This window comes from Ooceraea biroi, chromosome 10 (genome assembly GCF_003672135.1).
Source record: "Ooceraea biroi isolate clonal line C1 chromosome 10, Obir_v5.4, whole genome shotgun sequence".
Lineage (NCBI taxonomy): Eukaryota > Metazoa > Arthropoda > Insecta > Hymenoptera > Formicidae > Ooceraea > Ooceraea biroi.
Window position 1 is genome coordinate 3,838,586 of NC_039515.1, and position 27,088 is coordinate 3,865,673.

At 38.4% G+C, this 27,088-nt stretch overlaps 6 protein-coding genes and 1 long non-coding RNA gene across 22 annotated transcripts; 4 read left to right on the forward strand and 3 right to left on the reverse strand.

Moving 5' to 3' along the window:
- Positions 1-14: 14 nt before the first annotated feature.
- On the reverse strand, positions 15-3,579 carry LOC105278267. Its single transcript, XM_011337242.2, has 4 exons — positions 3,492-3,579; positions 2,915-3,176; positions 667-2,845; positions 15-327 (listed from the first exon to the last, which is right to left on the reverse strand). Exons 2-4 carry the CDS (start codon positions 2,944-2,946, stop codon positions 283-285), a joined length of 2,256 nt encoding a protein of 751 aa, XP_011335544.1. The 5' UTR covers positions 2,947-3,176; positions 3,492-3,579; the 3' UTR covers positions 15-282.
- Positions 3,580-3,775: 196 nt separating this feature from the next.
- LOC105278269 (probable G-protein coupled receptor B0563.6) lies at positions 3,776-6,504 on the forward strand. Its single transcript, XM_011337244.3, has 6 exons — positions 3,776-3,980; positions 4,206-4,465; positions 4,817-5,043; positions 5,248-5,549; positions 5,682-5,916; positions 6,063-6,504. The coding sequence occupies exons 1-6, from the start codon at positions 3,958-3,960 to the stop codon at positions 6,267-6,269; spliced, it is 1,254 nt and encodes a 417-aa protein (XP_011335546.1). The 5' UTR covers positions 3,776-3,957; the 3' UTR covers positions 6,270-6,504.
- A 170-nt stretch (positions 6,505-6,674) lies between these two features.
- LOC105278270 (trafficking protein particle complex subunit 11) lies at positions 6,675-12,193 on the forward strand. Of its 2 annotated transcripts, XM_026973058.1 has the most exons (21): positions 6,675-6,790; positions 7,019-7,220; positions 7,315-7,484; positions 7,574-7,762; positions 7,850-8,023; positions 8,097-8,264; positions 8,358-8,562; positions 8,640-8,813; positions 8,896-8,974; positions 9,046-9,100; positions 9,233-9,440; positions 9,531-9,736; positions 9,814-10,113; positions 10,195-10,397; positions 10,508-10,644; positions 10,736-10,948; positions 11,041-11,204; positions 11,283-11,505; positions 11,623-11,731; positions 11,826-11,902; positions 11,978-12,004. In XM_026973058.1, the coding sequence occupies exons 2-21, from the start codon at positions 7,032-7,034 to the stop codon at positions 12,002-12,004; spliced, it is 3,270 nt and encodes a 1,089-aa protein (XP_026828859.1). In that variant the 5' UTR covers positions 6,675-6,790; positions 7,019-7,031. The 2 variants fall into 2 exon arrangements, with proteins under 2 accessions (XP_026828859.1, XP_026828858.1); XM_026973057.1 differs by lacking the exon at positions 6,675-6,790 and having other exon boundaries at positions 7,032-7,220; positions 11,978-12,193.
- A 144-nt stretch (positions 12,194-12,337) lies between these two features.
- LOC105278265 lies at positions 12,338-15,269 on the forward strand. Its single transcript, XM_020031255.2, has 3 exons — positions 12,338-12,663; positions 12,762-12,876; positions 13,205-15,269. The coding sequence occupies exons 1-3, from the start codon at positions 12,575-12,577 to the stop codon at positions 13,331-13,333; spliced, it is 333 nt and encodes a 110-aa protein (XP_019886814.1). The 5' UTR covers positions 12,338-12,574; the 3' UTR covers positions 13,334-15,269.
- A 16-nt stretch (positions 15,270-15,285) lies between these two features.
- On the reverse strand, positions 15,286-20,334 carry LOC113562734 (probable serine hydrolase). Of its 9 annotated transcripts, XM_026973068.1 has the most exons (8): positions 19,767-19,801; positions 19,532-19,567; positions 19,292-19,449; positions 19,173-19,217; positions 17,866-18,069; positions 16,906-17,141; positions 16,001-16,348; positions 15,289-15,917 (listed from the first exon to the last, which is right to left on the reverse strand). In XM_026973068.1, exons 1-8 carry the CDS (start codon positions 19,784-19,786, stop codon positions 15,669-15,671), a joined length of 1,296 nt encoding a protein of 431 aa, XP_026828869.1. In that variant the 5' UTR covers positions 19,787-19,801; the 3' UTR covers positions 15,289-15,668. The 9 variants fall into 9 exon arrangements, with proteins under 9 accessions (XP_026828861.1, XP_026828866.1, XP_026828865.1 ...); XM_026973060.1 differs by lacking the exon at positions 16,906-17,141 and having other exon boundaries at positions 15,286-15,917; positions 17,834-18,069; XM_026973065.1 differs by lacking the exons at positions 16,906-17,141; positions 19,767-19,801 and adding an exon at positions 19,882-20,089 and having other exon boundaries at positions 15,288-15,917; positions 17,834-18,069.
- A 308-nt stretch (positions 20,335-20,642) lies between these two features.
- On the forward strand, positions 20,643-21,289 carry LOC113562736. Its single transcript, XR_003407145.1, has 2 exons — positions 20,643-21,011; positions 21,087-21,289. It is a non-coding gene; the product is annotated as an uncharacterized LOC113562736 (long non-coding RNA).
- Positions 21,290-21,299: 10 nt separating this feature from the next.
- On the reverse strand, positions 21,300-26,625 carry LOC105278264 (probable serine hydrolase). 7 transcript variants are annotated; one of them, XM_026973070.1, is made up of 8 exons: positions 26,233-26,329; positions 25,940-26,010; positions 25,577-25,612; positions 25,337-25,494; positions 25,218-25,262; positions 23,846-24,081; positions 22,013-22,360; positions 21,300-21,929 (listed from the first exon to the last, which is right to left on the reverse strand). In XM_026973070.1, exons 4-8 carry the CDS (start codon positions 25,404-25,406, stop codon positions 21,681-21,683), a joined length of 948 nt encoding a protein of 315 aa, XP_026828871.1. In that variant the 5' UTR covers positions 25,407-25,494; positions 25,577-25,612; positions 25,940-26,010; positions 26,233-26,329; the 3' UTR covers positions 21,300-21,680. The 7 variants fall into 7 exon arrangements, with proteins under 7 accessions (XP_026828871.1, XP_011335533.2, XP_011335538.2 ...); XM_011337231.3 differs by lacking the exon at positions 25,940-26,010 and adding an exon at positions 26,520-26,624 and having other exon boundaries at positions 21,302-21,929; positions 25,577-25,717; positions 26,233-26,394; XM_011337236.3 differs by lacking the exons at positions 23,846-24,081; positions 25,940-26,010 and adding an exon at positions 22,918-23,153 and having other exon boundaries at positions 21,302-21,929; positions 25,577-25,717; positions 26,233-26,625.
- Between the last annotated feature and the right edge of the window lie 463 nt (positions 26,626-27,088).

A 27,088-nucleotide genomic window follows, 5' to 3' on the forward strand; every position in this document is an offset into this window, starting at 1 on the left:
GGAGAACAATTTGATTTACTAGATTTGTCTGATTTATTGGATACACTTGCTCAAATATTACAAATATCGATTGTAAATCATCGTCAATCCCGGGTTTGATCGATGATTATCGGAAACGTATCGAGGAAATGCTTCGATTATTCTTTTCGGTAGGATCAGCCAAATTGCTGATCCTATCGTGCGCCCTGTCACAAGACGCCCGATACTTGTTCACCTGCCGGGCTTACGGATGAACTCGGTGACTCGGAAGAATGAGCAAGTTTTATCTACCTGGTTTATCTGCTACAACGTTTCGTGATTCAACGTTAGAACGCTTCTGCGTATCATCTGAAAAAAAGGTATATTAGCGATCTATTTCCGTTAAATAATACTGAAAGCATTAATTGGTAATTCTAATTGCTGTATAATAATGTTATCAAAAAAGTATTTTTTTACATTTATATCTTGCAAATTAAGTGAACAATGGTCTATAGCAGATTAATACTTGAAATTAAAGTTAAAATATTTAATGCCATGTAAATAATCACGTAATTGTAATAATAATATTATAATAATAATATAATAATATTATAAAATCGTGCTTTTAATATATCTGTATTACGTTATTGTTTATAAAAAAAAGTTTAATTATTGTAATATCATGGAGATAATTTGTGCAAGTTTTACCTTATTCTTATCTTTTTCTACATTGGATTGCATCGATTGTTCCAAATGATGTTCATCGACTTTCTGCGCGACTTCTTTCGATAATACATTCAAACTTTTTGCGAATACCAAAGCTACTGAGCTGTTGGTGTTTGTCTCGGTTTGCATTGGCTTTCTGACGGCCTTCTGTGAAGATACCGATGACGTATTTAAGTAGGATGTTGCTTCTTCCGAGGCAAGAATTTCATTTTGTGAATTCGTCCTCGAGGAATTCGAGGTAGGCGAATTGTTTCTATCGAGGGAATTGGTGGAATTATTAATTTCACTGATATTCGAGGTTTTGATGGTTGATGCGAGGATTTCTTCCTGTGATTTTGGAGAATTTGAGGCGGATAAGTTCTTGCCATTAAAATCGATAGAATTAATTTCACTGACGTTAAACGTTTCAGTACTTGACGCAAGAATTTTGTTTTCCAACGTCTTAGAATTCGAGACGGATGAAGTCTTGCTACCGGAATCGATAGAATTATTAACTTTGCTGACACTAACCGGCTTAGTATTTGATGGATAATTTTCCGTCTCATTTTTCAGAGTTGCATTCTGCTTTGATGTCTCATCCTTTTTCCAGTATACCAAGGTCGGTCTGTGAGTCTTTCTCCGTTCGCATTTCGCTTTTTCCTCGATTATCGATCGAAGCTGTTTTCTCGCTTCGTAAAAACGGTGGAAATATCCCGTGAGGTATTCCTTGAACTCGAATTTCGTGCCGTTCGCAGACTTGTGCTCCCTTTCACGCGGTATGAACTTCATGGGCTTCAAAACTTTAGGTGGGAATCTGATTCTCGACGCTGGAACCGCGAGAGTGGTCGTTTCGACAGTAGCATTCACATCGGTGGATGATCCCTTTCCGTCCGCTTTAATCTTCAGCTCAGGTGACGGGAATGGCAATAATGGTTGCACAGTTTGCGCTTGTTTTTCAATGGTTTTATTTTTGTATTCTGCTTTTTCCATGTTTCTAACGTTTTTGTTCTTTTCAGGGTGCTCAGTGTTGTTTGTTTTTGAGTTATTTTTTCGCAACGCTGACGGTGCGACGGACACGGACAATCGTTTAACGCGCTTCACCGCTTGAAGAGGATCGCTCCTTCGCCTCACTGACGTAATACTCCCCACGGACGAGATACTCTCACGGCGATCCTTACTCGGCTTTTGCCGCGACTCATTTTGCGCGCGGTCGACACATTTCCGCGCGTGTTCTTGCTCATCGTTTTCCCCCCGCGCGTCGCCCGCCGAAAAATACGGCAGACCCATTTTCACGGCGGTAAATACCGCGTCGCCGTAACTCCTCGGTGCTCCGGGCACGCCGTTCGCCGTCGCTGTGTTTTTATCGATCGACTGAGTGGAAATGCGATCGAGCGCGAGAAATGTCTCTGACGATGTTTTCTGCTCGAAGGAATCCGCTAGCGTCGCGGGGAGATCCTTCGGCGGTGATGAGACCATCGATCTCTTCCCGTGATGGGTGCCCGTCCAATTGACACTTACGCCGAATTCCGACGGTATCTCCGTGACATCGCGATTATTAATATCAAGGTTTACGACGTTCCACGTATCGTTATCTGTCTTTATTTCGGCATTTGCCGTTGGACGCAAGCCTCTCGTCCGCCGATGATGGCTTCTCCGATTTATCGTCGTCGTGCTTGCGAAACTTGTAGCCTCGTCAATTAGTTGTCGGGGATCTGAAAGAGACTCTTCGCTCTCGTCGTTACTCTCTACTGCAGACTGCGCTTTGTAATCCGTATTCCCTGCGGGAAAAGACGAATGCTCGGTGGTCTTTATGGATGCCGGGTATAAGAACGTTACAGGCGTACTTTCTTCCGCAGGATTGTTCATTTTTGTTATAGAATCCTCCGACAGCACTAACGGCTGAGGACCGACGACAGTCGTGGCTGACTCTGGATCGTCATATTCGTCGTACTCCTTAAAATCCTTTGCGTCCTTACAGGGATCATGTGCGGACGCGCGCCGCAGAGCGACGCAACACCTAATCATTTCTGGAGATTTGCAAGGCGAAAGTACGGGCAAGCCACCCCAGTAAGTGACCTGAACTACGCTCGGACAATCGGCGACAAGCCGACAAGGACAGCAAGAGCTCGATTTTGCATTGCCAGTGCTTACAGCGATCGCAAGGATAATCAAGTACGATCTCCTAAATGTCAAGAAAAGAAGACGATAGATATTTTCGTATAGTGAGTAAGGAAAAAAAGAGGATAATTACCGAATGAATGGTGATGTCGGAGAGTAATCCATTGTGTAGTTCTTCGCACAGAGTAAAACGGAAAACTGAGACGGGCACAGCTTTCGAATTTATATTTGACGTTCCCCACTATGACTTTCGTCATTTGGTATGCAACATCGTGTACCTGCGGATAATCCGCCTTTCCAAAAAATGGAGATAGTGAGAATAACAATAGATTCAGGAATGTCATTTTCCTTTTATTTTCGTAATCTGTAGAAGCTTCACTCGAACGCACATTTACCTATCAAGTGTGTATTATAAAATTATAATAATATTATTATTATTATTATTAATTGCGGCAAGATTGATCGGAGTAATAAAGAAACCGCAGAGTATTTTTTTAATTAATAAAAGTAGCAACAAAAAATAAAAATTAATGAAAAATTAACGAAAAATAAAAGAATATTTTAATTTCGTAAGATCTTCGAGGAGCGGCAATTAATAATCCTATTATTGAGAAATATGAGGCGGAGCCGTATTTACTTCATTATATGCGCCCTATGTACGATCATACGCATCATCCCCTATTATATTTAATATTCCCCCTTAACTTAACTGTATTTTGCTCCTTCGTCATTACATAACGCACGTGGTATCTTCACGACGAAGTGTTTATCCGCAGACGACAATTAATAATAGATCCCCATTACTTGTACCAACAGTTTGACCTGATTTAATGAAGGGTTTAAGTCTATCATCTACTACGCGTTTAAATAAACCACATGCACCTCGACATTACCCCTGTCGGAGCTTGCGCAGTATTTATTTTTCTGAAGCAAGATCCGTGAGGTGAGGGATACATCGCAGGTGAACCTGTTAGAATCTATCATGCCCTTATCGAAAGTAGACCTGCAGTTGCAGCTCGGAAAAGAGAGAAAAAGAGAGAGGCAGACAAATGTACGTGTGACGAAAACGTGAGACATCGGAGTGCGGCGGAAAGCTCTTCGATTATCTAATTAAAGCCGCAGGAACTCTTCAACACTTTTAATTCATCTCATTAATAGGCAATTATTAAATTCACAATGCTGACGGGAGTGATTGACGGGTTTGTACACAATTTTATATAAATTTTCTTCAAATATTTTCGTTAATAATGTGTTGTATGTTATTATGTGTTATTCTATTTAATTCTTTCAAAGTGATGCAGCTAATTAAATGCACGAACAATGTGACGTTGTAAAACAGACAATTCTCCAACAATAATGACATTACATATATATATTGTTTCGTTTTTGTGATTTTTACATTCTGAGTAAATGATACTTTTCAGCGCGACATTGTGTTGCGAGGACGTCAACTCCACGACTGGACATGTGCCTGTTGAAGAGGACGTCATTCGAAGCCGTGCAATATCTTTAGCGTGGATGTCTTACGGTATTATAGTGCCGATTATATTGGCCATTGGCATTTTCGGCAACGTAGCAATAGTCGTCGTGTTATCCGGACCAGTATTTCGCGGAATCGCGTATCTGTACCTCAGCGGACTCGCGCTGGCTCACATCGGCGTTATGTTATCATGGATAACAATCAGTTTGTGCTAATTACAGATCTTAAAACAAAAAGCTAAATGTAAACTGAGAGGAAAATATCGTTTGGATGAATGAAACTTTCAAATTGATTGAACGAAGTATGTAATTACGATAGTAGGCACTTGAAGTTATTCAATTTATTAAATAAATAAATTAAATTTATTAAATTTAAAATTTAATTAATTAAATTTATTCGATGATCAAAATTACTCGTATTACTTTATTATTATTATTAATGCAATTAAATCGAACCAAATTTACACAGCACACAATCATCTTGACGTTCATTAAAGCGGATTTTCTTCTCAGTGTAGAAGTGAATGTAACACATACTGATACAATTACATTTTAGCTTTGAGATTGGGCTACGGCATGAGTAACAATTATCCGTCAGCCTTCTACTACGCTCATCTCGAACTCGTTGTACTGAACGCCTTTTCGGCCGCCAGTGTCTTCATCATGGTCTGCTTGATAGTAGATCGATACATTTTCGTATTTTTTCCGGCGCGCATTCGCACCGGAAACACGCGCAAGAATGTCAATTCCTACATAGTGTCTTCCTTCATCGCCGGTTTCGTGGTAAAATATTTGAAATAAATTATCTTCTATAACTGTTTCTACATTCAGAATGAAATACGCTTATCTCGCGAATGCAAATTAAAAATGAAACAATAATTTATAATTGAGAGATTTTACTTTTAATGAAAACCATGAATGTATTTAAATACGCAATGCTATTTGACACACAATATATTATTTGATACGCGTTTTTACTCCGTTCAGATAAGCAGTCCCTTGTCGGTTATGAGGATTGTCCACACGGAGCAGGACGGATCCAATACTTTGTTCATGTTACGTGAAAACGTCTCCGTTACACAGAGTACAATCTGGAGGATATATATCTGGGCAATGGAGATCGCAGTGCGGATTTGTCCATCGATTGTGTTCATCGCGCTGAACAGCTTGGTCATCAAGAGATTTTTGCAGCTAAACGCGCAGAGCCGACAGTTCCATGCCGCCTCGGATAAATTGCGGGCTCAAAATGCGCCTGATACAGGACTGCTGTCTCGCAATCGAGGATACAAGTAATAATACGATAACTTGCTCTGATTTTTAGTTTCTAAGGACATTAATCAATTAATTATTATTTAAGAATACTGATGTAAAGATTAATCATGATTCCACGTAGCGCTTACAAGTTGAAATCTCTCTTGCAGGGAGGAGCAACATTTGGCGATACTGACGACAACAATGATTCTGTGCTTTTTCGTAACGACGGTTCCATCGAGTCTCACGCCGTTGCTGTACGCCAATCATCATCCGTTAGATCCGAATTATCAAATCTATCGGGTGTGCTCGGCGATCGTTGAACTCAGCAATTACGCTATTTATATTCTTATTTATCTCGCCTGCAGCACACAATTTCGTAGGCAACTACTGCGAGTTCTACAAGTGAGCTTGTACATTTATCATAATTGTTATTGCATAATTATCGTAATTGATAAATCGATGACTTGAAATATAAGAAATGGAGCCAGTTTAAATAAGTTAGTTATAGGAGTAAAAAAATAATTTTGACCATTATATCTTGCAAATAGGGAAAGTGCAATGAAACTAGAGGACAGAATGTCGATCAGCCGATAGGCGAGATCGAGGACTACAGTCGGCACGGTACAACCGTCCGATTGACACCGGAACACGGGACCAAATTGAATTCTCCCGAATCCCCGACTAAGGAAGCCACAGTCGAGGAGGATACGCTGGATGCTACTACTGTTATGCTGGAGCACGGAGTCAGCGTATAATTATATGCAATTGTATCCCGAGATTGGCGAGTTAATCGCTTACATAACGTGTGAATTATTCTATATTTATAATATATATGTGCGATGTGTGGAAACTATATATATATATATGTAAATCATGGATGTGGACACAAAAATTATAATACAACAATACTGAACAATTGTCATCCTAACGGTATTTAAATCGCTGTGGTGATTCTCTCTAGTTGGTTTCTAATAAATTTCCAAATACCAGTTTTGTTGGATCATAATCCTTTATAATTCCAACAGCCACAAGATGCACAGGTACGTACATTACGCGTGATCCGAGATGTACTGATCAGTACTGATGCATCTTCACGCACTTCTGACGTTGAGTGTACACGTAAAACCTAACCTATCGGTATTCCCTGGTGACGTTTCTCTAACCTAAACCTGTCACGGTACGCGCAGCGTACACTGATTAAGATATTAGTCGTACAGCGATTCGTCTTAATGTATTAACGTGCTACTCCATGTATTTATTTCATAGATACATTCAGGTATTGTTATTATGTATTGTTAGTGTAAGAAACAATCGTGGAAAGTGATATTAATAATAAAAATAAGAATGTAAAAAACTGATGAATAGATCTGTTACAACGTAATCTACCGTATCATTTTATCTCGTCTAATAAATATATGACGCACTTGACAGATTTTTAATAATCCTGAATGACACTCATAAGTCGCCGAATGTTTCACACAATGTCGTTTTTTTTTCTTTTCAGTAAAGGCTTGACGATGTTCGAGTTGCCGGCAGAACTGACAGCTAAGCCTTTAGCGCTGATAGGCTTGACTGGTCTCGACATTTCAAATCCGGTACATCGCTCTATCTGGGATGCGTTCAGCAATAATCGTAGGCCGGATTGCGCAGCTGTTCAGTTCAAACTGCTTAGCTTGTCGCACGAGTTTCCTACCGTTAAACCAAAGGTACAAATTTTATTTGCACTTTGCGACGAGAGTACGTACGTTAACTTGAATGAACTTGAAATTAATTGCTGCATTTTATCTTTGTGTATTTTAGCGTAGCTCGTACGAATGGTACATACCCAAAGGAATCTTGAAAAGGAACTGGATGAACAAATATCTCAATGATATTCCATCTGTAGTTGTTGTATTCTATGAATTAGATTGGAATGATCCTCTGTGGAACGAGAAAAAGATGGAATGCGCGTCTAGAGTGCAATCTTTAAGGTAATAGGATACGAGCACGATGAGATTTTTACTGTTGCAGCATTATTGACGCAGTATTAAATTGAATGATATATTATTTATAAATATAGAGCTGCCCTCGATGGAAGAAGTACAAAAATAGCTGTAGTATTGATACAACACGCTGTTCAACCACTCCCTGGCGCCGAAGATGTGGTCACAACTGAACGTGCGACAGCACTCTGCGGAGCCTGTGATTTAACAGCAAAGTTTTTGTACATTCTGCCACACGCTGACCATTTATTAGGATATATATCTAGGTTCTTAATTTTCAACGTTTTATTTTTGCATTATTTTTTAGTGACTCATATGATCGAGAATTGAAATAAAAATAATATTTGTTATAGGCTAGAGACGGCATTCTATGACTTGGCGCAAAATTTCTATCATCACGAGTATCGGAATATTAAAAGCCATCGGGATCAACTCACGAAAAATGTACACCAATACTTGTTTGTTCGTCATCAGTTCAAGATGGCATTCTTGAATGAGCTCAAACAGGATTTGAATCTAGCTCAGAAGTAAGATATTAAAAATATATAAGAAGCTTCAAACTTTGCATGTATATATTTTTATATAAACTATATTTTGCAGGCATTACATACAAGCTTACCACAACTTGTTCGAAACAAGAATGACGGACGCGAACGCAGTGGAGATAAAGACCATTGCCGGCTTTGTAAATTACAAGTTGTGCAGGATAATGTTTAGCTTAAATCTACCGAAGGACGCCATCTCTCAGTTTAGACTTCACACAGAAAGGTACGAACATTTGCTGCAGCAGGTATATATTTCAAATAATCTCCGACAAATATTATAAACTTTCACAGTAACGAACTACATGCTTGTTGTCAGATTTAAGCTAAAAACTGGCCCAAAGGAGCTCATGTTCGAGCATCACGCTTGGATGAGCAGCCAATTTTCGACGTTCGCCGAACTGTTCGACGAGGCTATTCGTCAAGGATTACCTGCCGTACAGACGCAACATCCAGGATATTATTTTCAGCTGGCTGCCAATCACGCAGGCTTACGACAATCCGCATGTAAAGAGCTCTGTCAGGTGTGATGCAGTTCTCTAATGAATATGTCGTCTCTTGGTTGCATGGTATTTTAATTCAGTTGCAATTTCTGTTGTAGAATGTACATAGTTATCCAGATCCAGATCCGCTGTTAGGTGAGGAGAAACTTGAATTTTACGGGCAACGGCCGTGGCGGCCTGGCAAGCTAAGCGCGGAGCCTGCGGACACGGCCAAGGAGGCCGTTGGCATACAGGCTCTGCAATATAGGGAGAAAACTACGGTTAATCATTCCGTAAGATAAAATAAATATATACCTGCACATTCGAGTAAATATCCGACGAAATAAATTGTTGTAATTATTGCTGTCTTTTTAGATAATAATTATAGGCTTACTGGGAAATGCCATATCGCAATTCAAAGTATACCGTTGCCCGAGAATGCGGCGTTTATTGGGTAAGATATTTTTGAACATTCGGACGGTAATCGATGGATTACAAAATTCATTCGTCAAACTTTCTTTGCAGTTGTGCAGATGGCCGAGGAGTACTTTAATTCTCGGGATTACGGCAAGGTTTTGACGTAAGTTGCAACTTACTTCCTTTCTGCTTAGCAAGTGAGATTGTCACTAAACGACAAATTCGATATTGACTCTACCATTATTCCCTTCGGACCATTTTTTTCGTGTCAACTTCGTAAAATTTGATTGGTCAGATTGTTGATGCACATGTTGTGGGAGTATCACGGGGAACGGTGGCCGGTCTTGCTCACGGACATCCTGAGGAACGCGCTGCGAGCTGCATACTTGTCAACCAGTATTCAGGACTATCTCACTTTAGCCCTCGATGCTTTAGGCTCGTCCACTACATTCACGGAGGAACGACAAGCCGCTATTTACAATAACATTATGAACATATTGCAGGTTGATTTGATCAAGCTGACTTATATCTTGATTTTGATCGTACATCGCATGTAACACAAATGTTAACACTGACTTAATATTTAATGACAGAAAAAGCCACCAAATCCGGAGCCAGACTTGCCGGACGATGTTATGCACCTCGCGATGGAAAAGTGGGCATCGGAACTGAATCGTCCGGAGCCGAGTGTTTTTACGATCGATGACAATAATATGACATCGTTCGTTGACGTTAAGGCGCGGTTCTTGCAGCGAACGTACACAGTGAACACAATGATAACGGTGGAGGTTGTCATAAGGTAGATTTTTTTATTTGGAAACGTAGTTGTAAAAACTGCAATGTTTGAATTTTCTCAATGCTTGATTGCAATCGCAGGAACTCGTACTGCGGCACCATAGCGTTCTCCAACGTGTCAGTAACAGTCAGCGGCCCGGGTTACAATACCGAAGTGCCAGTCAACGCTCAGCAGTCCGATCTCGTCTTCCAAGCGAAGGAGATGAAGAAGTTTTACCTCAGCTTTAAGACTCATCAGAACGACGGCGTAGAGATTCGCATCAGCACGGTTTCGCTGCAGATGGGCGACAACGCGCGCTGCTGTATCGTGTTGCGCCTCTCAGCCATGGGCAGGGAAACGAATCTGTTGGATCGTCTCTATCCCGAGATCCAACAACTTCGGTATGTGTCGAGCACAACTTCTCTTTTACTGTTCATCATTCGTTCGAGGAAGGTTGACATACTCTCTTGTTATCGCATCAGCGGGGGTGATTTCGAGGCGATAAAGCCATTGATTCACGCGGAGATCAAGCAGGAAGAATCCAACGTGAACTTGAACGCGGAATCTAACAATCCGGCGCTTCTAGGCGAATGGCTGCCCGTCACGATATCGCTAACAGCTAACGAGAGTGTTACCGCGGTCTGCTTACACGTGATACTCGTGTCGGACGGTAACGAGCTATCGAGTACGTTTTCCCAATTCTTTTCTGCAAAATGATGATACATTTTCTGTATTCGATTTCTGCATTATCCTTTCTTTTCTACTAACTAAATTTTCTCGTTTCATGTACTTCAGCCGAGTTGAGCGTAAACATGCTCAGTAAGGAGTCCAAAGTGTCAATCCTAGTTGGCGATATGGAGAAAAGCTGCTCGGCTAAGCACACTGTGTACATTCGTGCGCACAAAATAGGCGACAGAAATATATTAATAAAGGTATCCATGCATCCATTTGTTTTTTTCATAAATCAATATGTCGACCAACAACCGCAACGGTAACGTGCCATTTGTCATGATTACACAATAGGCGGACTATTCTAGACCTGAACAAATTAGAGGAAGCAAAGAATTAACATATTCATTGGCGGTGAAGAAACCGTTCGAAATCGCGACGCAATTCTACACCACGCTGTTCGAGCCACTTACGAAGGGATTCGTCAATGAGCCCTTTATCATTATGCCTCACATCACGTGCGTTTCCCCGTGGCCTATAAATATTTTAAGCACATCCGTAGAGCTGGTGAGTCTACACAGAGCGCATCCGTATAATTTTTTGGTAAATTGTTTTGGCAAGATTAAAATTGTCTCGATGAACTCGTGTAACGAAATTAGGCAGACTCCATTCAAAGGGAGGGCAGCCCCGACGATCAGGAATCTATCCTAGCGGGTGTTACGCTCTGCGACGGCGAGACGGGGACCGACGCGTACTGCCTGATACCGAAAACGGGCGGTGAACAGCCGATCAGCACTGGAATATACACTGTCAAATGGAGAAGGTAAAAATTGAGTTAAAATGTTAAACATTTAAGGCATGATAGATTTGAAATTCGTGACAACCGTGACTTTCGACGTAGGGCGAACGACGAGAGTGCACTGGAAACCAGCAGTAGCGTGACTCTGGCTCCTCTGTGGGTGGAGAATGCGGTGATCGGGTTGGAGGCTAAAATGCCGGCCCACGGATGGGTCCGCACGCCGTTTTGTATATCGTACTTCATAAAGAATCATTCGGATTACCTCATCACGCTACGCTTGGCCATGGAAGGCAGCGACGCCTTCATGTTCGCCGGGCAGAAGCAGGTACGTGCTTGACGTACGTGCGCGTTACGCAATACGCGACAATTATATTATTATTCCGTTACTTCTAATTATAATATAGAAAAAAATTAAGAAAAATTATTATTCCGTTACTTTCAGATCGACATTTACGTACTGCCGAAAAATGTTCGGAGAGTCGATTGGGTCTTGCGACCGCTGGTCGCCGGTTTCGTTGCCCTTCCGACGTTATCGCTAACCGTACCTGCAGGTCAATAGAGAAATATTATTTTAGTTTACGCTGCAATTGAAGAATTCTTGATTCTGTATTGGTTTGATGTGTCGTATCGTATGTTTGCATGCAGATGAGGAACACAAGCTGGGCAAAGGACGATTGTCAGAGATGGTGGAGCGTTCGCTGCCGAGCCACATATACATACTGGTAAGCGAAAGTGAAACGCATCAGTGAAGTAATTTCAATAATTTGCTGCATTGTAACATTGTGATACTTTTCTAGCCGAAATCGCAGTCCTTCGGAGAATGAGCGAACTCGTTTTTTTTTTTTTAAAGAAGAAAGTATTATATATCTCCTCATCAACCTGATACATGATATATTATACTAATTGAGCGTGACACAGGAATTTTGCACAGGAAAATGACTAGATAAAAATAACAGACATGTGTATTTCATATTTATTGGAGTCGTACGAATATATATAAACTTGTTGAACATAATTCATCCGGTGGAATTTATTTTATCGGCTTAGTTTAAGGGATACTTTGAAATGGGATTGTAAATCTTCAGTCGACACTCGTTAATAAATGGCAGCAAATTATATTGCTGCCGCGCCACAGTCCATGCGACCATGCATACATGCATAGATATCGATCGTTTTGCCAGCATTACGCCACGCGTTACCGTAGAAACCACGTAGAAATCCACGATATAGCAGTAAACTTTTTTTTAGTCAAACGTTAAATATACATTTCTTTCTCTGTGTTGCCGCTATTATGGAGCAATTTTAGTCTACAACTACGTAAAAAAATTAGTTCTTACTAGGTATCGATAATTATACTCGCGCGTATATGTTGAGCCGTATAATGGTTCCATGAAATGGCGAGGAGCGGCAACGTCGATATCGCAAGTGTTTTCGAAGAGTACCTGCAAAAAGAGCAACAATTCGACCAAGAAATAGAAGAACGGTACTTGTGCTGAAATTTTATATTTGTGAATGCGTTACACGTCAATCCGTACGATGCACGTGTACTTCCAAAATGACATGATGCTTTTCGTTTTTCAGCAACAGATTACGTCGCGAAATTCGTGATAAGAATGTTTCCAGGAGCTCTGCTCGATCAACAAATCCCCCCATAAATTTGGAAAAGTCTCGCATTCGTAATCAGATCCTTCTCAAGGTTTGTCAGAATGTTTTTCAGATTAAAAAAAAAGATATGGAAAGAAATGTGTGCGCAAGATAAATTATTTAAAAGTATGATTCACGTAAAATTTGAAAGTTATCTATATTACCAGTCGATTTGCATCGATGCATTTATTATATTGTTCGCAACTGAAAGTTTATTAATAATTTAAAAATACTTTTGCCATATGGTATCATGAATACTAAACTGTTTCTGAATGTAAAGGTAAATCTAGCATTTGATGATGGCACGATAATTAATAATTAATTAATAATTATCGAAGTTGGCAATCTAAAGAACTTACTTACTTATTCTTTTGCGACAGGATTTGGAGATGTGTAGAGCACGTCTGAGAACTTATGCATCTTACACGCCCACCGACGAGGAGTTGCAACAAATATCGTCGGCGTATCGGAGTTATCTTTACAAAAAGCTCCAGAGCACGGAATCTTGACGATCTCATTACTCTCACGTGACTCGTTTAGTCGCCAGCGTTGGCTCAATCCGATAACTCGAGCCGAACGAACAAACTTTCAAATAAAAAGTTTGTTGATCGTTAGGATCGATTAATCAGATTGATTATTGCGATGCATTTTTTACGCACTCGGTACTATTTTTCAGTACGATATACGACGGATTAAAATTAATTGTTCCTGTTTTAGTAAACTTGGGTCGTTATTGTCTGTAAAACTGTCACCACAAAATACTGTATCACTGATGTCATCGAGTTGAATTATAACTGGAACAAATTTTGATTTATCGGTCAATACGAAATGCGATTGCTGACTTTTCGTTGCTTCCCGGTGAAATACGGACTGCAAACTGACTGAAATCTAACAATGTTGATTTACATTGCAATCTAAACCGTTCAAAGGTCTCGTCAGCTGATTAAAAAGGCAAATGTGTTACATTTTAAGGTCTTTATCGGCTGCGAGCGAACTTACTTTATGATGCGCCGATGAATCGCTCGATCTTCTTATTCCGGCACCGTCCGGAGGAACTTCCCGGGGAAGTTTTAGTGCGGCGGGACGCGTAAAAGCAAGAGGCGTGAACGAGTGACGGACGACGTCCACCTGGCCGTGCATGCCATATTCATTTTCTATGTGACCGCATTATCATCGCCGATAATTACTGATGCGCGCAACGTGCACGGCACGATAGGGACGGCCACGTTTCAGGAGCCGCTTGATAAGAGAATAGGCCAATAATTCGCCAGAAACCTGCGTTTATTTTACACCTCTGTTTTTTCCCCCTTTTCTTTTTCACGATCGGCGAGCTCAATCCTGACCTTCGCGGACTCATTTTACGACGTCTTCACCGTTAAAACTCACCCGCGTAGATTAGATTTGCGCTCGAGAATTTAATTGTTGAAGCCTCGCAGCTTTTGAGAATTAGGAGAGCGCCCAATTCGTACAAATATTGAAGCTGCACGCGTTAAACTCGGCTCGCGGCTGCACTTACCACTTGGACCCGCGTGAGGTATCGGTAGGCTTCTGTTAGAAATTTGTGATCGGTCCGGGATCGGTCGCAGAGGAGATCATTTAGGAGCACCGGTCGTAGCGCGCAGCGCGAGACGCGACGAGTACGATTTCGACATGTAACTTTGTATTTTCTACGTGGCACAGAGCCGCGGCAGCTGAGTAAACGCAACAACGCCGTGACTTCTTACTCTGACCATTATGACACTTGCAAACATCTGTATCAACAGTACCTTGGGAGGATACCGTCTCTTTCGCGGTTTGGTCAGAGACCTCGACGATGCTACCTCACGGATGTGGATATTCATAAATTGGCCTTTTTTCAATCAAAATACATCGCTCCTATCTTGCGCAATATTACACGAGGGTATGCGCCGCGCGTTTTACAGCACAATAAACTATTATTTATCTAAAACGCGTAGTAGAGATCACGTTTTCGAGCCACTAAAAGGCACTTTATAGATCGATATAGAATATCGCCTCGCTACATTTATCGCTTGCCCGATTGCATAAGCATAAACCGGTACAAGTTTGTTGCATTTGACTATAGCTGCCGGGCATTAATGCGTTATCGCTGCTACCGGCACTCGTTGCGACGATAGACGTGCATTATTAGAACGTTCCTTGTCCTTGGTGTATGCAGACGAGTAAGATATATTTTTTTTACCTTTATTTTTAACAAAAGATCGCGTCAATGAAGCAAGATGTTACGTTGTAGGCAAAAAGAAATAATATTCAAGGATAACGTTATTATATAGACTTACGAAGAGGAGCCAATCTTTTAAAAAATATATAAACGTTATTTCTATAAATAATGCATGGAAATTATCACGATAATTGCTATGTGTATTAATATAAAGCATTACGTTGATTTAAAGGGGATTGATTTGTAATAAAAGGTGAATTTCGTCTTTAATGACAAACTTGATTACTGTTAATAAATTAAATAGTTTATTTGATTACTCAGTATAATTATGGAAGCGGAGTGCTATGTTAGAAACACATCAGTTAAAACATATGATATATTTCGATATTTCCCCAGTTTAGCTGTATCTACACATTTTTCTTTATCACAGCCGAAGATGCTATCTCGTTTTCGTAAATAAATATCGCACATCATTTTCATAAATGCAGTATTTAGAATTTGACAATCTAGCACTGTGTGCGTCAATGTAAAGCAATTCACATCAGCATACAGTAACTCTTGCATAAAGACATGAATCTAACGTTTATCACACAAAAGTTTTCTGATACAACCTTGTCCTTAAGTAATGGCATCTACTAATAATTATAAATTAACATTTATGCATGTTAATCTCGCAGAAAACGATTAATTATAGGCGCAACCTTTTCAGGTTCGTTCAAGTGCACATGATGGGTGCCCTCTACTTCGTGATACTCGAATCTTCTAACCCCTTCTTCCACCTTCTCCAATACTTTCCCATAATTTTCACCGTGAATAGTTTGCCCGGGAATTGCACGAATGTTGAGGTAAGGGCATCTTATTTGGGATGCGAATTGAAGTATTAAATCCAGAGACAGCACGCCCAAGAACGAAACCTGGAAGAAGCGTAAATAATTTTACATGTAAAATGTACATATTACTATCTTAATTGGATCGTGTGGTAATGAGTGAGCTTTACCTTTAGCTTCGGGTCGCGGGAAAAATAATATTTGCCCCTTTCGTGCGCCGGTTGCATACCGCGTTTCATTAATATCTCTGCTGCTTCCCTTGTTATGGACCCCTCGTAAGCGTTTTCCACTATTGTTATCATGTCATCGTACTCGTAGCATGGTACGCAGTCCAGCATCAGCAGATCGTACTTCAAAAATTTGTCAATGTAATCTCCAGTAAGAGAAGCTATTTTTTCAACATTCCTAACGAGTGGACTAACAACGTCCAGACTTATGAGGAAGTCGACTTCATTGGGATACGTTGCCGCATACAGAAAGCCTATAGCACCACCCAACGAGTGCCCGAGCAGTTTCACCTATATTCATAATAAAAATTATAACTTATAATCAACCAACAGAGTTATAAAATATAATAAATATTGTTATTACGTATTAAATATTTACATATATACACAGAGAGAGAATACATGCAATGTTCATATAAGCAGATATACATGTACGTTATCAGAGCAATGGAAAGGCTGTCAAAGCACAGAACTATTTAAGCACATTAAGATAAAATATTTATCTTAATATAATTATTGGGGTTGTAACATATATTCATCCCATTTTTTAATATTTTTAACAAAGGGATTGTAACATATATTCGTTATTAAAAACACTAAAAAACGGGATCAGTACGTGTTACAACCCAATATTAATCACACATTGATATATAAAATATATTTAGCATACGCGAAAAATAAAAATAAAAATAAATAAGTGTAATAAAGAAATGCAAACAAGGATGACTGTTAGGTATGTGCTGTACTGTGATAACAAATAGATATATTATTGCACTAAACTTTTTGTTAACATTAAATTATTCTCAACCATTGACAAAAATATTGCACAAGCTCTTCCACACGCTAACCTTATTCCATTTGAAATATTCAATTATTTTACGGAGAAGTATGATACCATCCCAATAGACATAATAAAATTGACTCTTCGGATAATGCGACGATAAACCGTGCCCGGGCATGTCCAAGCAAAGAACAGAAACATCATCTGGTAGCAATGGTATTAACGTGTCAAAGCTGCCAGCATTGTCTTGACGACCATGTAATGCTATTATCGGCTGGATGCTTTTGGAGCCCCACCATTTGCCTGTAGGTAAATCCCACGATATTACAACATTTAGCTTACAATATTTGGATCAGGGTATTGATCTTGAACTGATCTCGGTACACACATAAGAACTTGTCGCAATTTGATAAACGAGAAAAAAAACAATCGTAAGAGTATAAACAGTCTGTAAATGCAACAAAGTTACAGCTGAGTTAAAAATGCCATTTCGTCCATGGGACTTGGTAGACCATGTAACAATATACAGTTATACAACGATACTCTTCCCAATTCACAGAGTATTATAAGTAATTGATATATCAATATGAATGCTCAATTACAATTCAAATAAACAGTTCTGATTACCTAACAGTCAGTCTTTTCTCAACGTAATGTTTCAATAACAATTATTAATATATACAAAATAAAGATGTAAAAAGTATTTACTGTAATTATGATTGCCCTGGTTTAGTAATGCAATATGAATATCAATTAATAAATTTAATAGCATGTTATTTCAATGTTATGCACAGGGACTACTGCAACGTGCAATATTCACTGCTAGAAATATGATAAAAAAACCTTATAACCAATTGTTATAATAGCCATAAGAGAGCCAGTTTTTGCATACTTCACAAATTATAAAAAATAATATATAATAATATATAGTAATATACATATACAGCAAGAATAAATTTATTTAATCGTTGTATAACATTGACTCGCTGGCTAACCTTGTTCCACTTGTAATGATTAACAATTCTACGCAGTAAGACCAGCCCATCCCAAAATATATAGTACATCTGTCCATATGGCAAATGGGATGAGAAGCCATGACCAGGCAGGTCTATGCTCAGTATGGCCACGTTTGGTCGTAAAAATTCTGCCAAGCCATCAAACGTTCCTGCATTATCTTGCCAGCCATGTAATGCCAGTATAGGTTGCTCGTTTTTCGGTCCCCACCATTTCCCTAAATTTTATCAAAAGTATCGAAATAATATTAAGGTGATTACGTCAGAGGACCGAAATGTTTAATCTCCTACTTGTTATTAAACAGGGTATAATCTATGAATGGCCAAAATCTTATCTAACTTTTATCGAATTCCTCTTAAGAATGCAAATGATATAGGCTATATTTCAATTAGCACCGAAACAGAAAGTGTCTGGGTAGAATGCTATGTAGAATGTACATATGTATATATGTAGAATGCTACAAGACACTTTCTGTTCTTTTTATTTGAAAGAGAAAAAAGGATGAAAAATGTGAGAATTCGCAGTGCTAATTGGATTACAGCCATACCAAAATATTGACTCACAGAGATTCTTCTTTTTTACATATAAATACATATGTAAATTTTACTGATTTACTTATTATTTACTTTTTAATGCTAATAATTATGCGGATTAGTAAATTAACAGAGGAGAATCGATCACGTAACTTGCACTGTTGACTCTTATTGATTCATTTCTGATGCAAATTTATTATCTCTTCAGTTTTAATTGCTCATTGCCTTTTTATTGCTATTTGTTTCTTATGCTTATATATTCAATGTTTATGTAACTTATTTTCCATTAAAATAAACTTAAGGTGAATGCTAAGCTCAGAGTACTAAATTCCTAAAATTCAACCAATCGTTTTGCTTGTATTCTGTACGTCAGTCTATTTTGGAGATGTGGAACTAGGAGATATCTGATGATACACTAATGGCCAGTTGTTTCAACTTCATGGTAAGCTAACGAACAGTTAAATCACGTATCTGTCTCTAAGGGTGTGTTCGAGGAGCGTATTTTCGCACTGTTAGCATTAGTCCATCCTTGTTCTACATTGAATGAGTAACAAAATAGCCTGACGCTGATAGTGCTAATAGCGTACTCCCCGAACACACCCTAAAAGTAACAAAGACAAACACATGTTTTAACTGTTAGACAGTTTACTGAAAATTTGAACAGCCTGGGAACAATGGGCCTTTAGAGATACAAAAAAATATGCAAATATGCTGAGTGACTTTGATTTCAAGATGTAGTTTACTGCACAAAATAAAACAAAGAGTGTAAAATACATTTCTTACTGACCGCTGACGTGGCCCCATGGTACTGGTATTTTAATCTCCTCTACATCTGTAAATAACATACAAATTATTGTCAAGATATGTGCATACACGCGGGCCTGTCGCAAAAGTAATGAAGATAACCTTTCGCTAGACGTCCATTTGTGACACCGTGCGAATCATGAGTAGTTGATGTCGTCTCGTTATTCTCCATCGCAACTATGACACTCCTTGACGAGATTGGACTCGTTGGAATCCTGCTGTTTAGCAGCCTCTCAACCACGCCACGCGTACACGTTTCACTGCAAGGAAAGATCTCTAATGATGTACCAAGGAGGGGGCAGAAAATTTAACGTTTTCCAAATCTTCTCGTTCCGTTCGCACTTTGTCAACACACTAAAGTGGTACGCTGAGACGCAGCTGAAACAGACGTGTGAAGTGTAATCGCACCGTGATGTGTTACACGTTTTGCACGTGTGATTGCACCATTCACCATTTACTCTGTGTGCACCTTCCTAGAAGGAACTAATGCCAGACAAATGAAATAATTAAAATGCAAATAGCTCTGTAGAGCGCGTGGTTTTAATGTTGCATGTGTAGCACAATAAAAATATATTACCGTAAAGTACTACTTATCATTGTGCATTTATTTAAATAATATATTAGCATGCAGATTAGATATACGCGTTGCGTGATACGAATGTTAAAGGTCAGATTTTGTCGTCATTAGTTACCTCGAATCCGAGCCTGGCCGGTATTCATAGTCCGATCTTATAGAAATCGGATTGTGGATACCGCCTTTAACCTAGGTTAGTTTTTTGTTTTTGCGATTTAATCTTTTTATCATGTGCTAAATCTTGAAGCGCGTCCGATTCTCCGATTTGCACACTTTCGCGATATCGCGCAGCGTTTAGGTCTATCCCTGTTGTTCATTAAATGTAAAACGGAGACAGACTCACGCTGACAGCGCGAAAGTACGCAAAACGAACGCAATCATGATCTTGATCTTTCTCAATTGATCTTACCTTTCTCAATGCTCGATTATATATCAATTTTCGTGCGATATAAGCTGGTACAATCCAGGCAAACAGATTGTAGAAAGCAGAGAAAAGTATAGAAGAAATCTACAGTATGCCTGAAGTGTTGAAACGAAAATCTGGGATTACAGTTAAGCTGCCTGAATTGATCTAAAAGCCGATGAATGGAATTATTATTAATCTTTATTATATTAGTCAATTATTGGACGAGCATAATTTGTATCTTTTTATTTGGACTGTAATCTCAACTATTCATACATATTGAATAAATTTACAAAATAATCAATTGTCGATTAAATCTAGCCTGCTAGAATGGCAACCATCACGAATTTCTACAGGCAATCTACAGGCAATTCTACAGCTGTACGGCAGGTTATGTAGGCGGTAGCACTCAGTCGAGCAGCTCCAGGAAGTTAGCCGGTTAACTTTTACTTTTTTAATTTTTTTTTACGAATTGTTTGTCGGTTGGTGTTGGCTAATACTTAAAACAAAAAAGAAAATTTTGTAGGAAGTGAGCCGGACGAAAATTAATTTTTTATCATTTTCGGCTCAATCGATGCGCAATCGTTTGTTGGTCACAGATACACTAATTAAAACGTTTGTTGGTTTATTTATTTTGAAAAAAAATTGTATGCTCTCCGTGAAACGGAGGAGTGTTCCTCATTTGCACAGATCAGATGCGCAGCCGTATGTAACACATCTTTATACGTCTATGGAATTTTCACCTTGCTTTATTTGATTCCTTTATAGAAAATTTCTACCGGCACTCGTTGCGACGATAGACGTGCATTATTAGAACGTTTCTTGTCCTTGGTGTATGCAGACGAGTAAGATATATATATTTTTTTTACTTTTATTTATAACAAAAGATCGCGTCAATGAAGCAAGATGTTACGTTGTAGGCAAAAAGAAATAATATTCAAGGATAACGTTATTATATAGACTTATGAAGAGGAGCCAATTCTTTTAAAAAATATATAAACATTATTTCTATAAATAATGCATGGAAATTATCACGATAATTGCTATGTGTATTAATATAAAGCATTACGTTGATTTAAAGGGGATTGATTTGTAATAAAAGGTGAATTTCGTCTTTAATGACAAACTTGATTACTGTTAATAAATTAAATAGTTTATTTGATTACTCAGTATAATTATGGAAGCGGAGTGCTATGTTAGAAACACATCAGTTAAAACATATGATATATTTCGATATTTCCCCAGTTTAGCTGTATCTACACATTTTTCTTTATCACAGCCGAAGATGTTATCTCGTTTTCGTATATAAATATCGCACATCATTTTCATAAATGCAGTATTTAGAATTTGACAATCTAGCACTGTGTGCGTCAATGTAAAGCAATTCACATCAGCATACAGTAACTCTTGCATAAAGACATGAATCTAACGTTTATCACACAAAAGTTTTCTGATACAACCTTGTCCTTAAGTAATGGCATCTACTAATAATTATAAATTAACATTTATGCATGTTAATCTCGCAGAAAACGATTAATTATAGGCGCAACCTTTTCAGGTTCGTTCAAGTGCACATGATGGGTGCCCTCTACTTCGTGATACTCGAATCTTCTAACCCCTTCTTCCACCTTCTCCAATACTTTCCCATAATTTTCACCGTGAATAGTTTGCCCGGGAATTGCACGAATGTTGAGGTAAGGGCATCTTATTTGGGATGCGAATTGAAGTATTAAATCCAGAGACAGCACGCCCAAGAACGAAACCTGAAAGAAGCGTAAATAATTTTACATGTAAAATGTACATATTACTATCTTAATTGGATCGTGTGGTAATGAGTGAGCTTTACCTTTAGCCTCGGGTCGCGGGAAAAATAATATTTGCCCCTTTCGTGAGCTGGTTGCATACCGCGTTTCATTAATATCTCTGCTGCTTCCCTTGTTATGGACCCCTCGTAAGCGTTTTCCACTATTGTTATCATGTCATCGTACTCGTAGCATGGTACGCAGTCCAGCATCAGCAGATCGTACTTCAAAAATTTGTCAATGTAATCTCCAGTAAGAGAAGCTATTTTTTCAACATTCCTAACGAGTGGACTAACAACGTCCAGACTTATGAGGAAGTCGACTTCATTGGGATACGTTGCCGCATACAGAAAGCCTATAGCACCACCCAACGAGTGCCCGAGCAGTTTCACCTATATTCATAATAAAAATTATAACTTATAATCAACCAACAGAGTTATAAAATATAATAAATATTGTTATTACGTATTAAATATTTACATATATACACAGAGAGAGAATACATGCAATGTTCATATAAGCAGATATACATGTACGTTATCAGGGCAATGGAAAGGCTGTCAAAGCACAGAACTATTTAAGCACATTAAGATAAAATATTTATCTTAATATAATTATTGGGGTTGTAACATATATTCATCCCATTTTTTAATATTTTTAACAAAGGGATTGTAGCATATATTCGTTATTAAAAACACTAAAAAACGGGATCAGTACGTGTTACAACCCAATATTAATCACACATTGATATATAAAATATATTTAGCATACGCGAAAAATAAAAATAAAAATAAATAAGTGTAATAAAGAAATGCAAACAAGGATGACTGTTAGGTATGTGCTGTACTGTGATAACAAATAGATATATTATTGTACTAAACTTTTTGTTAACATTAAATTATTCTCAACCATTGACAAAAATATTGCACAAGCTCTTCCACACGCTAACCTTATTCCATTTGAAATATTCAATTATTTTACGGAGAAGTATGATACCATCCCAATAGACATAATAAAATTGACTCTTCGGATAATGCGACGATAAACCGTGCCCGGGCATGTCCAAGCAAAGAACAGAAACATCATCTGGTAACAATGGTATTAACGTGTCAAAGCTGCCAGCATTGTCTTGACGACCATGTAATGCTATTATCGGCTGGATGCTTTTGGAGCCCCACCATTTGCCTGTAGGTAAATCCCACGATATTACAACATTTAGCTTACAATATTTGGATCAGGGTATTGATCTTGAACTGATCTCGGTAGACACATAAGAACTTGTCGCAATTTGATAAACGAGAAAAAAAACAATCGTAAGAGTATAAACAGTCTGTAAATGCAACAAAGTTACAGCTGAGTTAAAAATGCCATTTCGTCCATGGGACTTGGTAGACCATGTAACAATATACAGTTATACAACGATACTCTTCCCAATTCACAGAGTATTATAAGTAATTGATATATCAATATGAATGCTCAATTACAATTCAAATAAACAGTTCTGATTACCTAACAGTCAGTCTTTTCTCAACGTAATGTTTCAATAACAATTATTAATATATACAAAATAAAGATGTAAAAAGTATTTGCTGTAATTATGATTGCACTGGTTTAGTAATGCAATATGAATATCAATTAATAAATTTAATAGCATGTTATTTCAATGTTATGCACAGGGACTACTGCAACGTGCAATATTCACTGCTAGAAATATGATAAAAAAACCTTATAACCAATTGTTATAATAGCCATAAGAGAGCCAGTTTTTGCATACTTCACAAATTATAAAAAATAATATATAATAATATATAGTAATATACATATACAGCAAGAATAAATTTATTTAATCGTTGTATAACATTGACTCGCTGGCTAACCTTGTTCCACTTGTAATGATTAACAATTCTACGCAGTAAGACAAGCCCATCCCAAAGTATATAGTACATCTGTCCATATGGCAAATGGGATGAGAAGCCATGACCAGGCAGGTCTATGCTCAGTATGGCCACGTTTGGTCGTAAAAATTCTGCCAAGCCATCAAACGTTCCTGCATTATCTTGCCAGCCATGTAATGCCAGTATAGGTTGCTCGTTTTTCGGTCCCCACCATTTCCCTAAATTTTATCAAAAGTATCGAAATAATATTAAGGTGATTACGTCAGAGGACCGAAATGTGTAATCTCCTACTTGTTATTAAACAGGGTATAATCTATGAATGGCCAAAATCTTATCTAACTTTTATCGAATTCCTCTTAAGAATGCAAATGATATAGGCTATATTTCAATTAGCACCGAAACAGAAAGTGTCTGGGTAGAATGCTATGTAGAATGTACATATGTATATATGTAGAATGCTACAAGATACTTTCTGTTCTTTTTATTTGAAAGAGAAAAAAGGATAAAAAATGTGAGAATTCGCAGTGCTAATTGGATTACAGCCATACCAAAATATTGACTCACAGAGATTCTTCTTTTTTACATATAAATACATATGTAAATTTTACTGATTTACTTATTATTTACTTTTTAATGCTAATAATTATGCGGATTAGTAAATTAACAGAGGAGAATCGATCACGTAACTTGCACTGTTGACTCTTATTGATTCATTTCTGATGCAAATTTATTATCTCTTCAGTTTTAATTGCTCATTGCCTTTTTATTGCTATTTGTTTCTTATGCTTATATATTCAATGTTTATGTAACTTATTTTCCATTAAAATAAACTTAAGGTGAATGCTAAGCTCAGAGTACTAAATTCCTAAAATTCAACCAATCGTTTTGCTTGTATTCTGTACGTCAGTCTATTTTGGAGATGTGGAACTAGGAGATATCTGATGATACACTAATGACCAGTTGTTTCAACTTCCTGGTAAGCTAATGAACAGTTGAATCACATATCTGTGTCTAAAAGTAACAAAAACAAACACATGTTTTAACTGTTAGACAGTTTACTGAGAATTTGAACAGGCTGAGAACAATCGGCCTTAAAGGTACTTTTTCATTTTGACGCTCGGCGCTCATTTTCAGCGTCAAAACAGGTCATGTGATCAAAATTGACCATTATCCAGCGTTAATTTTGATCAGGCGACCTGTTTTGACGCTAAAAATGAGCGTCGAGCATCAGCATGAAATAGCACCTTTAGAGATGTAAAAAAAAATGCAAATATGCTGAGTGACTCTGATTTCAAGATGTGGTTTACTGCACAAAATAAAACAAAGAAGAGTGTAAAATACATTTCTTACTGACCGCTGACGTGGCCCCATGGTACTGGTATTTTAATCTCCTCTACATCTGTAAATAAGATACAAATTATTGTCAAGATATGTGCATACACGCGGGCCTGTCGCAAAAGTATTGAAGATAACCTTTCGCTAGACGTCCATTTGTGACACCGTGCGAATCATGAGTAGTTGATGTCGTCTCGTTATTCTCCATCGGAACTGTGACAATCCTTGACGAGATTGGACTCGTTCGAATCCTACTGTTTAGCAGCCTCTCAACCACACTACGCGTACACGTTTCACTGCAAGGAAAGATCTCTAATGATGTACCAATGAGGGGGCAGAAAATTTAACGTTTTCCAAATCTTCTCGTTCCGTTCGCACCTTGTCAACACACTAAAGTGGTACGCTGAGACGCAGCTGAAACAGACGTGCGAAGTGTAATCTCACCGTGATGTGTTACACGTTTTGCACGTGTGATTGCACCATTCACCATTCTGATACTGTGCACCTTCCTGGAAGGAACTAGTGCCAGACAAACAAAATAATTAAAATGCAAATAGCTCTGTGGAGCGCGTGGTTTTAATGTTGCATGTGGTGCACAAAAAAAATATACCGTATATAAAAATTACCGTACAGTACTACTTATCATTGTGCATTTATTTAAATAATATATTAGCATGCAGATTAGACATACGCGTTGCGTGATACGGATGTTAAAGGTCAGATCTTGTCGTCATTAGTTACCTCGAATCCGAGCCTGGCCGGTATTCATAGTCCGATCTTATAGAAATCGGATTGTGGATACCGCCTTTAACCTAGGTTAGTTTTTTGTTTTTGCGATTTAATCTTTTTATCATGTGCTAAATCTTGAAGCGCGTCCGATTCTCCGATTTGCACACTTTCGCGATATCGCGCAGCGTTTAGGTCTATCCCTGTTGTTCATTAAATGTAAAACGGAGCAGACTCATGCTGACAGCGCGAAAGTACGCAAAACGAACGCAGTCATCATGATCTTGATCTTTCTCAATTGATCTTACCTTTCTCAATGCTCGATTATATATCAATTTTCGTGCGACATAAGCTGGTACAATCCAGGCAAACAGATTGTAGAAAGCAGAGAAAAGTATAGAAGAAATCTACAGTATGCCTGAAGTGTTGAAACGAAAATCTGGGATTACAGTTAAGCTGCCTGAATTGATCTAAAAGCCGATGAATGGAATTATTATTAATCTTTATTACATTAGTCAATTATTGGACGAGCATAATTTGTATCTTTTTATTTGGACTGTAATCTCAACTATTCATACATATTGAATAAATTTACAAAATAATCAATTGTCGATTAAATCTAGCCTGCTAGAATGGCAACCGTCACGAATTTCTACAGGCAATTCTACAGCTGTACGGCGGGTTATCATTTTGTAGGCGGTAGCACTGGCAGAGAGAAACCTGAGAGCGGCCACCAGCGTCCACGGGCACATTTCCTGACGTTTGACGCGCCGCCTGACAAAGTGGACGTGAACTAGTTCATTACGCTCGGTAATGATACATGATTCGTGTCCAAACTATTCATAAGGAAGCTCTCCCATGTAAACTCTACTTTCGAACGAGTCATAGTGCGTTCGAAAGGGACGGTAAAAATATTAATGTCGTATTCGAGGGTGTGGGTGTATGAGCCTTGGTTTCGGCGAAATTTACATCTAAAAGTGAGCATTTTCCAGCGGTACGAAAAGTACCATGAATAGCTACAATTCGGCTTGAAGCGTGGTAGTCTAGTGGCTAAGCGCGAGACTCGTATTTTGCCATCCGCGCAAGTTGGGTTCGAGACCGAGTTGTGATCATTTTTTTTCTTCGCATTTTTGTTTCTTTGTGTTTGCATTATATCTTTTTATT

Bases quoted from the DNA above. Each gene is read 5' to 3' on its own strand.
- LOC105278270 (XM_026973058.1), top strand. From the start codon at position 7,032: ATGTTCGAGTTGCCGGCAGAACTGACAGCTAAGCCTTTAGCGCTGATA. The intron at 8,024-8,096 runs GTAAGATATTAA...TATATTTTGCAG, and splicing joins GATTTGAATCTAGCTCAGAA to GCATTACATACAAGCTTACC. The intron at 11,205-11,282 runs GTAAAAATTGAG...CTTTCGACGTAG, and splicing joins TACACTGTCAAATGGAGAAG to GGCGAACGACGAGAGTGCAC.
- LOC113562734 (XM_026973068.1), bottom strand. From the start codon at position 19,786: ATGATAAGTAGTACTTTACG. The intron at 18,070-19,172 runs GTCAGTAAGAAA...GATAAAATTTAG, and splicing joins ACCATGGGGCCACGTCAGCG to GGAAATGGTGGGGACCGAAA. The intron at 17,142-17,865 runs GTAGAATTGTTA...ATTTACCTACAG, and splicing joins GGATGGGCTGGTCTTACTGC to GCAAATGGTGGGGCTCCAAA.
- LOC105278269 (XM_011337244.3), top strand. From the start codon at position 3,958: ATGCTGACGGGAGTGATTGACGG. The intron at 3,981-4,205 runs GTTTGTACACAA...GATACTTTTCAG, and splicing joins CTGACGGGAGTGATTGACGG to CGCGACATTGTGTTGCGAGG. The intron at 5,917-6,062 runs GTGAGCTTGTAC...TCTTGCAAATAG, and splicing joins AACTACTGCGAGTTCTACAA to GGAAAGTGCAATGAAACTAG.
- LOC105278267 (XM_011337242.2), bottom strand. From the start codon at position 2,946: ATGGATTACTCTCCGACATCACCATTCATTCG. The intron at 2,846-2,914 runs GTAATTATCCTC...CTTGACATTTAG, and splicing joins CCGACATCACCATTCATTCG to GAGATCGTACTTGATTATCC. The intron at 328-666 runs GTAAAACTTGCA...CCTTTTTTTCAG, and splicing joins TAGAAAAAGATAAGAATAAG to ATGATACGCAGAAGCGTTCT.
- LOC105278264 (XM_026973070.1), bottom strand. From the start codon at position 25,406: ATGGAGAATAACGAGACGACATCAACTACTCATGATTCGCACGGTGTC. The intron at 24,082-25,217 runs GTCAGTAAGAAA...GATAAAATTTAG, and splicing joins ACCATGGGGCCACGTCAGCG to GGAAATGGTGGGGACCGAAA. The intron at 21,930-22,012 runs GTAAAGCTCACT...CGCTTCTTTCAG, and splicing joins CCCGCGACCCGAGGCTAAAG to GTTTCGTTCTTGGGCGTGCT.
- LOC105278265 (XM_020031255.2), top strand. From the start codon at position 12,575: ATGGCGAGGAGCGGCAACGTCGATATCGCAAGTGTTTTCGAAGAGTAC. The intron at 12,664-12,761 runs GTACTTGTGCTG...TTCGTTTTTCAG, and splicing joins GACCAAGAAATAGAAGAACG to CAACAGATTACGTCGCGAAA. The intron at 12,877-13,204 runs GTTTGTCAGAAT...CTTTTGCGACAG, and splicing joins GTAATCAGATCCTTCTCAAG to GATTTGGAGATGTGTAGAGC.